Genomic DNA, 10565 nt, shown 5'->3' with positions numbered 1-10565 from the left:
TGCAACAGTACAGACGCACCTCTCCATCTTATGGCAAAGCGCCATTTGCTCTCTTACAGGTTTTGCCCGTGCGGTGATCCGGTTGGGCTTGCGGGAGGAGGACAGACGCCGGCTGGAGAGGAAAGCCAGTGTGGCTAGAGCACTCTCCCGTCATTGGTCGTGACGTCATGACTGCCCTTTCTCTCTATTTTTATCCTCCTCTCTCAGTGCCGGAGCTCAGGGTTGCCCTCCCTAAAGGGGAAAAAGCGAGAGTGGCCCTCCGGGCGAAGTCACACCTTCGTTTGGTTTCGATTGCGCAGTATCGAACATGGAAGCCCTGCTGCCCAGCCCTGCCTCTAGTGACGAGATGGTGTCTTCAGCTTACTACGGCCACCAACTGGCAGTCGCCTGGTCGGCGACGCCTCTCTCTGCGATGCCTGGATTTTGCGCGAGGTATTTTCGTCATCAAGGACTTTTAACATTCATCTCTGTGTGCACATATGGTCGAATTCTTAGCCTGCATGTTGAATACTTGTAGCCCTGGCGTGCTTTTTTGAACACACGTGGTTCCCGGGAGGCATTAGCAAACGTTGATATTGGACGGTGTTTAGGACAGCTAGGCTTGGTTTGCGCTCACATTACTTGAAAACGGTTAGTGATGACAAAACGAAACTACGACTGAGTGTCGCCCCCTAGACAATTTTTCGATACTAAGTATCAAGTGAGCCACGCCGTAAAACAAACAAAGCTGCAGGGCAGTGTAGCTTCAGTCCACTGAAAACGCTCATTTGGGGGAACATGCAACTAATAATCAAATGAAGCTGTGGAGGATAAATTAGCTGTGAGTGATAATAAAAGTATGATAATTGCATGCCTGCGCAGCAAATAGTTGTAACCCCCTATCATTTTTCTTCAAGCAATGACGATTGGGTGCTAGATCTCGCTTCAGCAACGGTATATCGCAAGTGATTAACCATAATAAATTCAAATATGAACTGTACACACCTCCAGAATTTTACTCAACTGTGGAAGATCCTGTTAACCCGACCCAATTGCAACTTAGATGTGAAGTAGAGACAATTTTTAAGGTCGTATTTTTAGGAGAAAACATATTTCTTCCATTTGCCACTATATGGCATCTGTACTATCAGCATCAAATGAAACCCGAACAGCTGCAAGTCTTTGCGATAGTATAGTGAGCACCGTCCAGTCATCACGAGGAACTGGCGCGCATATCCTGTGCGGAAACTCTGCTCATATATGCGAGCCTGTCCATGGTGGCAAGTGGACGGGGCGCGCTATACCATCCCGGAGGATTGTCGCTGTTCAGATTTCACTTTACGCAAACAGTACATGCGATATTCTAGTAGTATCGTAATTCTGAGCGGCCACATGCATCTAAGTCAACACAGCGAGGTACAAAACTGTTGATCCAGAGATGACAGAACAGCGCCGAGTGTGACATGCGGTTCTTTACCGTATCTTGGCATATTCAATGATATTTCAATACTGGGGAGCTTGACGTGGTTATTAGTGTATTCATCACGTGTGTTGGCTAATCTTCCGAACCTATTCTCAGAACACTAAATAATAGTATCTGGGCTTTAACGTCCCAAATCCATAATATATGATTAAGAGAGACACTGTAGTGGATGGCACAGGAAATTTCGACTACCTGGGCCTGGGGTTTCTTTAATGCGCACGTATGTATGTATGTATATATATATATATATATATATATATATATATATATATATATATATATATATATATATATATATATATATATATATATATATATACGGTTCTCTTAGAAACACGGGGGTACCCCTCAGATTCGAATAAGAAATGAAAGTGCGGCATCCTACACCAAATTGACATTATTCGTATAGACATCTGTTTAAAACGCTACGCCATGGCACAGTTGAGGGCGCATTCCTCGGTAAAGGTAGCACAAGCAAAGTGTTCACGTCCAACGCTTTATTTGTTGTGCAGACGTGACAGCTTTCATTATTGATTTGTTCGTCAATCACAGCATAATGCTACGCTTGCAGAAACAATTACGACAACTTCGTTTCAATTCCGCAACGCCAAAGCATAGTTCGCTCTTAAACAACTCTAAACAACGTGTGTACCGTCATTTCTGGTCATGAATGCTTCTGTTCTAGCCCCGCCGCGATGGTCTAGTGCCTAAGGTACTCGGCTGCTGACCCGCATGTCGCGGTATCGAATCCCGGCTGCGGCGGCTGCATTTCCGATGGAGGCGGAAATGTTGTAGGCCCGTGTGCTCAGATTTGAGTGCACGTTAAAGAACCCCGGTTGGTCGAAATTTCCGGAGCCCTCCACTACGGCGTCTCTCATAATCATAGAGTGGTTTTGGGACGTTAAACCCCACATATCAATCAATCAATGCTTCGGTTGTACAAAAGCAGTGAATTGTGAATTTAATAAAAAGCTGCAAGTTTTAACTGATCATGCAACGACGCATTCGGTGAATCGTGCATAACCGAAGGAGTATACAGGTTTTCAATAGATAAAATCATTGTATGATTATGAGACAAGCCGTGGTGGAGGGCTGGGGAAATAATGACCACCTGGTGTTTAATAACAAGCAAGGTACTCAAACATTGCAAAGTGCACAAGTGTCTAGCGTTTCGCCTTCATAGAAATGCAACTGCCGCAGCCTGAATCGAAACCATGATTTTCGGGTCAACAGCCCATCACCCTAGCTATTGTGGTACCGAAGCGGATGACCTAACTTCACTTTATTAACGAGTGCTTTGCGACTATTATTTGTTCGATTTTACAGAACAAAGTACAGCTCCCATGCAGTGCGCAAGAAAATTCGTAGAAATACACCTAACTAACAGGAAAATGACATACTGCCCTGAGAGTGGCCAAGCGACCTTGACGGAGATCGATTTCTAGACGGTTAATTGCTCCCTCATGCTGGCCTGGCAGCATTACTTGTACAGTCGGCCCACCCTGTCGCTGCAAGCGGTGGTGATAAGTACTCGTCACGGGGCACGCGTTATATAGAAGCTCGTCAACTGGGGACCAGCGAATCTTCTCAGAATTCGCTCAGCAAACGTGCGTCTGCAGGCAAGCACAGTGAAATCCAACCCCAGCCTCTTCTTGTGAAACTGTAATTGTCAGGAATGGACCTCACTGTAACTTCAGCAACCTTGATAATCCTGCAGTGATTACAAAACAAATATATATGCTGGGCTAGTGTACACATGGCGTTAATTACTGGATGGCACGGATTTAGCGCTAAGTTTTAGTTAGTTTTTTTTTCACATCAAAATTTAAAAAAAAAAAAACAGGCGAGAGAAAATCCGCAATTCATCGGCTCACAAAGCTCGGCTAAGTTGAAAGCCACGAAATACCCGTACAGTTATTGGAAATAAGTTATTCGGAAACCCCTTCTATTCTGCATGAAAACAATAAAAATAGGCCGGTAAGATGCCTCGGAGCATATTTAGCTTCTAATCAATGAATGAAGTGCAAGCGTTCAACAAAAAAAAAATGACATTGGCATGAAGAAAGACTGGCGGTGCTTGATCTGCTGGTTTTGGAGGAGCACAGCGCCGGGTTCTGTCTGGACTTATTGCGTGGAGGGCAAGAAGTGGGCTCATGAAGACTGTGGAGGGGCCCACCGAGGGAATTTCAAGTGGTTCTACTGTGAAATCTGAAGGGATAAAATTTTTTGCACTGCCTCATTTTGCCCCACACAGTGTTCCGTTTTGCCACGCAGGTTAGGGCAAAATGAAAAATTTGGTGGGTGTTTTTTTCTATTTGTTTTGAAAACACACCTTGAAACGGCGGTAAGCTGGTCATATTTATGCCGCATATATTTTGTACCGAATGGAAAGTTTATGAATTTCCATTTAGGGGTAAAGAGTGCAATGAAATATATTATTACTTTTTTTTTCAAACTTAGATGTTAGTGAGCTTGATTGGCATGGGCTTGCTTTTATCGGCAGAATTGGAAAATTCTGGAGGCAACAGAAAAATCAAAACGAAATATTGCGGTGAATGCGATTTCGCATTGTTCAGTTAGACAATTTATTTCTTTTTAAACATGAACACTCGGGCACTACGACAGAAGAGTTACAACGTGTGGCACAAACGTAATGTACATCAATCGGCGTACATGCGACATTGAAATTGTTCTGGACTAGCCATACATTTCAGTGTATATCAATCAAACACTCAGTTTATGTAGATTCCTGAGACTTTAAGTGTCATAACGAAAGCGTGACTAGCACTGCGAGGCACGCCTTCATGAAGGGTTCGGAAACATCGACTCATCGGGCTTTACCTAACGTGCACTCACATAGCACAGTATGCGAGCCTCCGACATTTCGACGCAATCAAAGTTCCACCACAGTGGATGGTATCAAACCCGCTACCTTCTTCAGGCGATCACCTTAACACTGTACCACCATGGTATACGCAGAACTTTCAGTTTTAAACATATAACACGAAAGAAAAGGAATTTCATTTATTGAATAATTTATAACAAATTATTTATTTATAAGTAAATATTTCAAATGAAGGGACACACAGAAATATGGCGTATTTTCAGTAACTGACGCTATGCGCAAGCGTAAGCTAAGATGAAGGAGAGCGCAGCCCGCACACCTGAATCAAGTCGTCTTCCTCGGTGTCTCTCACGCTGCTGCCGAGTGAGATAGCATGACCTCCTGGTGCTCGAACAACGTCTCGGTGCTTTATGTAGTGTTGCGAAGTGGCGGAGCTTAAGGTTGCATACGTGAGCAACGTCTGTAGATAGTGAAGAGAAGGCACATGTAGACTCGAGTGGGGCTATCTCGTACGTGACGTGTGTCAACTGCCGCAATCCGTGGTGGGTTTCCCTATAGTATCGGGAAACCAGTTCTTCACAGAGTCCGACGCGTCGAGTTCGGGGTCCACGATAGGACTGGGGAATCCGCAGTAAAGAGTTCATCGAATTACCCTTTGCCGCATGTGGTACGAATACTGATCAACAATGGTTCTAATGTATCAAGTGCTAGCCAGTCGCCACCGTGAGAGAATGGGAAGTCGGACTCCTCCATTACGAACACCGAACATTCGTCCGGCGCTCTTCGTGCGCGAGTCGTGAGAAATGAACTCCGTGCACCTTTACAACTTGTGTGTGTTTTTTGCTTTTTTTCTAGCGATAGGTGACGATCGCTGGAAGATTTAAGCCCGCGATTAGGCAAGATGACACGAGGGGGGGGGGGGGGGTTGCGCGCCGGTTTTCGGAAGAGGTTCATCGATGGGCAAGCGTAGTGAGTGAGAGTGTTTAGATGCAAGCTGTAGGCGGCGCGTCGTACTTTTCTTTATTGAACCGATAGAAACTTATACCGCCAGCGGGCAAGTCGGGGCACCCTGCAGTGCGGAGGAGACAACACTTGACCATTAGCTTAGGGCACAGCCGTGGGAAACGCGGTGAGAAGAAGGCATGTCCAGCGTGGGAACGGATGGACGTGGGCTTCGGTTATGTTCTGTGACGTAGCAACGGATGATGTCCTGCGGTGAAGCGCGGTGTCTAAGTACAGGAGAAGTGTCTTGAACATTTTTTTTTCTTCATCCTCACGAAAATAATGACTGTCTGTTGCAGCGAAATTTTGAAATACTACAAATATATGGTGTTTCGTTGCGCCGGAGTGCACGAAAAATAATGAAAAGCAACATGTAGCTTCAACTGTTTACTGACCGCAGTGGTTTTTCACAGAGATATAGCTAAATGTGATGCTCAGTGAGGGTTTCATAAACCTGGTTGTAAACAATTTCAGCAGTTTAGAAAAATTTAGACCAAATTTATTTATTTTTTCAAAATAACATACACAACCCACTTATCAAGCTTCTAGCAAAGAAGCTTCGAACAAGTTACTCTAATAAAAGAATATAAGTTAACTAAACCCATGAGAACGTACAAACAGCAACACCACGAACGATACCACGTAAATAAAAACTATGCCTATACATCAGTGCAAACCACGGTGGTAATTAAACGTAAATTAGTTTTCTCGTACTTACTAAATTTATTCAATACAGCTTACTACAACAGTTCGCCGAGTGCTTGTTTCGTGTTATCTGACTTCAGCTGATTCGGCAATTAAAGAGATACATACACCGATCATGAATTAGACCCAACTACTCTATCCTTCAAGGCAGCAAGAATACTTCAATTTTTCCTCCATTTTCGCACGAAATTAAGCAGGATAAACAACGCATCTCCTCTCTCCTTAAATATGCAGTGACGACCCACACCTCATGCGTCACCATTTACACCGTATTTGGACGTCACAATGACATTGCTTTTAGGTCTCTGCCACATATGGCCCCACACGATGGTTCAGTCAAACAAAGCGTGTCGATGAGCTTTGCGTATGGATTTGGCTACTGCAGTTGCTTACTGTCATCACTTGTTTGAACGGATCACGACAATAGACACGAGTTTTTATCAGGTGGAGGTGGGCGGCGTGAAGGCACTTGACTAAAGTCTGGACTACTTGAGAAAAACACGTGATTCATTATTTTTGGTCACATACCTTCTTTATTAAACTATCTTGGGGAAGGGGGTGGTCAGGCTCTTAGCCTCCCCTCCTCTCGGACACGAGTGTAGAAATGGTTCGTGCTTGCAAAATTATGCAACTCTGCTGGCGTTGGCTATGGGCTGATTAATGTTAATTATTAGCTGTAATAACAGTAACGCGGTCATCAATCTGTGTGAAATAATGGAGTTGTATATATCTACATTCTTCATGCGTTCAAGTGCCGCTCACATTTTTGCAGCCACGGAAGTCGTGGTTTCAACCCGGAAACCCCGTCACCCGACAACTCCTCCAGCTGGGAGTCCCAGCTCAGGTCGGACTCTCCGACCAGGGACGCAGTCGGGACGGTGGCCGATCTGGTGCCCGTCAAAGATCACTTCACTTCCCCGGCTGGCGCCACTGGCTGCGACGTAGACCCTACCGCAGTCGTGGTCTCTTCCACGTCGACGGCAGTGGCCGGGCCTGGCACTTGCAGTGGTGTCAAGAAAATGTCTTCATCGCACCGGGAAAAGCCGCCTCACCTGGTGGCCCGTAGGAATGCCCGCGAGCGTCGAAGGGTTCAAGCGGTCAACAGCGCCTTCTGCAGGCTGCGCAAGTGCGTGCCCATTGAGAACAGGGCCAAGAGACTGTCTAAGGTAGGTGAGCCATTGCTGGCACCGTAAGAAGAAAGTGTGTTCTGAGAAGACCTCTGTAAAGTTTATTTGCACACTACATATTTAGACCCATTCTCGAAAGTCATCGCGCGTCACTGCGCTGAAATAAAGTGGCGTTACGCAGCGACTATAGTAGGAAGAGCCACCACTTAATGTCGTGAAATCGGTGAAACGGCCGTCGACGGAGGCGAGGGAAGCCGAAAGTTGTTCTGTGTGCTTTTGGTCTAAGAGACGATCTGAAGTAGCGTTTTTTTTTTTAGAAAAGAACTCGAAAAGAACGGACAGGAACACTAAGTTGTGAGAAATACCAGGGCTCTTCCTGCCGAAGTTGTGTCAGAAACATGATAAAAAAGAACATATTTTTACTGTGCTAACGAACAGAGATGGTAATAAAACATTAAACATTGGCTAATGACGGAGTAACAAGAGTGCTCAACATACAATCGTTTCAGCATGTAATTTGTTCTATAGGCTGGGGCCACGTTTGTTCATCGACTACTTTTCTCTTGCCGCCATGTGCAAAGAACAGGCCATGTGGCGGGCGTCTGATTCATAGTGCTTTAAAAACAGCGCAAATAACGAAATGAAGAAAGAAGCAGACACGAACAGCATCTTTGAACCTGTTTCTGGTTCCTTTTTATTATAAGATCACTGTATTCGTAGTTTCATAGGTCTTTGCCCAAAAGATCCTGCCGTGCGGTTCTTGGCCCACGCTCTTTTGTGGCCGAGTGCCAGAAGGGTGAGGTCATCATCCTCATCATCGTCCCTACCTCCACCAACGTTTTGGTCTTGCCATTTGTGTTGTTGTTAAAGCACCATGCATTTGAATCAACTTGCCCGTTCTGCTATCCAACTTCAGTTTATTGCATGCCTGTCCTTTTGTTGTTTGATTACGCAGGTGAAGACATTGCACAAGGCGATAGAATACATATACGCTCTTCAAGACCTCCTCAACAAGGCCGACGAGGACGCTGGAGTTAGGGTGGTTGCAGTTCCGAACACAGCACATGTTGCCGAGCCATGTAAGAGTGAGCCGCCAGTGGTGAAAAACAAATTAAGCGAACCCGCGTGTGACCAGCAACGATGGATAAACGTGGAAAACGTGAGAACTCTTCTTCTGTATCAGTTGGGAAAACTTAAAATGACAGCTGAATGGAGACTTCTGGATAAATGTATTTATGGCACGCTTTTAATGGCTAAGCATTTCATTAGTAGACTTATAGTGTAATCAATCGACCCAGTAGGCACTTAACCTTGACTTTAGCCATCAGATGTCACACAAAAACAGATGCTTCAAGCCAGTGCGAATGTTTAAACCTGGTAACTTTCTTCCGATGGCAACCTAGGGTGTAGAAGAGTGCCTTACGAGACATTAGGCTTAAAGAATATTCAATCTGAATTTCCCGCGGTGTATATCTCACCATGGACTTCCAGTATTGCTGAAATAGGACTCGATTGATTCAAAGTTTCAACGTTCTGTCTTGATTCTTTGATTTATGGTCAGTTTCAAGAGTCCCAGTTTTTCCGTACTGTAGATCCGTGCTTTTGCAGTTTTATTAGAGAGGGCAACGTTTTTTCTAAAAATTTCTAAAACAAAAAAGCCACCATGAAAGTAACGGTTTACAAAACTACGGCAATCCTTAGATTGTAAAATGTCATATTGTACACAGCCGCGAAGTTGTATTATGATGCCACTGTTGTGGTATACGACTTTCATAAGTCATGAATTGTCTTAATTAGAAGTGAGGAGCATGCGAAAAATAAGAAGAATATTATTCAGGGATCTTCCTGCTCACAAAAACGTAACTTAAAGTTAACGAAGTTGAAGTTGAGGAACTTAATGTTTTATGCTGGGTACGGTATCAGCTATGCATTCCGACCACCTTCGTCTCGAAGCAATAGTAAACATATTTCCTCAGATGCGAGATAATGCCCCGCTTCTTCGCGGAAACCACAAGAAAATGCGTTCAGACGCTATCTTCCGAAAGCAGAATTGGCTACTGAGTGATACTCATAATAAGCACCAATGCCCTGTCTTTTTGTGCAGGTAGACCGAAACACTGAGAGTTACCAAGGTTTCGTCAACTTCTACGAACAGTTTCCGACGGCGTATGCAACTTGATTGCGTCCCATAAGTGACGCCGTTAGTGACGTCGGCGTGACACTGACGGACAGATGAAGCGGTGCCCGTGCAATATGGACCTGAAGCGAGCTACGAAGGAACGAATGCAGTAATAAAGAAGCAACTTACAATCTGAAAAATGGTAGGATTGCCATCACCCACATTACTCAGGTCATGGGGTTTATCATTACCACTTGTAAAATCAGGCGTTCCGAAAACGAATTATTTTCACTATCAGTACAAAGCGCCAATTTGCGCTTGTTCAGTCACCTCCTTCTTGTCCCAAGTTATCTGGCACTTTTTTTCAAATCGTAGACTGGGCTGACAACAAAGCCTTCTCAATGGCAGTTGTGAGCCTGTTCCCTCTCTAATGTATTTCTCGATCTTAGTGCATGTATGTTTCACATCAAATGTTAGTAATAGGATTATTAGAGCGCATGAATTGGAGGGACGGCGTTTGGAAACGTTTGAAATTACCCATAGCTTAAATCGAGGCAGATCTTACAAACACGGTGGAAAACTGCAGAGATGCTAAGTCCTTCAATTCTGGTGGTCGCTGAAGCCTATATTTCGAAAGGCGGTCAGGTCATTCAAGGCAGCAACCCTGAAAAGTTGCTGCCTTGAGTTGCTCCCTGGATGTTTCTGCCTAGAATAAGACTAGACCACGTGTGGAGACCCTGGCTGCAGTGACTCCACGTGCTCCTAAAGTTTTCACCTTTTTATACAATGTGATGAAACTCACTGAAATTTTCACTGAAGTTCTCTGCTGACAAGTCACTGATACTTGTTGCTTAGATAGGCTTCCTGGATTTTGTGAAAAGCAATTGTAGTTACGACACAGTTGTGCCAATTTTGGGGGCTTCTTTATTGTCACAAGCTCTCATGCTTTTAACTATCAACTTTATTGTTGCCATTTTTTTCAGCAGCGAGGGTCACTGAAGTATAGGATGCATTCTTGACATCTTGATGATAACACACTGCCGGGTCCAGTTTGCTACTCCGCAGAGAAATCGGAGCATCGCATTTCAATGCGACATCAATCAGTGGCAATTGTCGCTTTTGTAAGTAATTTTGTACTCTGTATATCTGAACAAGTAAATGCGAAAAACCACGCTAAGGTAGCTCGACTTATACGCAAAGGTGAACTGAGAAATTGGTGACGCGAACAACGAGTGAGCCTCATGTTTCTCTTCCACGGACGTCCGCTTCAGCGCTTACATCGTTCTCGATATACAAAAATTTGTT

General features: G+C 44.5%; 1 protein-coding gene across 1 annotated transcript; it reads left to right on the top strand.

The window, feature by feature from the left end:
* Positions 1 to 290: 290 nt before the first annotated feature.
* Positions 291 to 10336, top strand: LOC119165202 (uncharacterized). Its single transcript, XM_037417386.2, has 5 exons — positions 291 to 432; positions 6787 to 7180; positions 8097 to 8300; positions 9246 to 9462; positions 10244 to 10336. The coding sequence occupies exons 1-4, from the start codon at positions 308 to 310 to the stop codon at positions 9318 to 9320; spliced, it is 798 nt and encodes a 265-aa protein (XP_037273283.2). The 5' UTR covers positions 291 to 307; the 3' UTR covers positions 9321 to 9462; positions 10244 to 10336.
* Positions 10337 to 10565: the final 229 nt, after the last annotated feature.

Source organism: Rhipicephalus microplus, chromosome 8 (assembly GCF_043290135.1).
Source record: "Rhipicephalus microplus isolate Deutch F79 chromosome 8, USDA_Rmic, whole genome shotgun sequence".
NCBI classification, from domain to species: Eukaryota; Metazoa; Arthropoda; class Arachnida; order Ixodida; family Ixodidae; genus Rhipicephalus; species Rhipicephalus microplus.
This window is presented reverse-complemented; position numbering and strand designations above follow the sequence as displayed.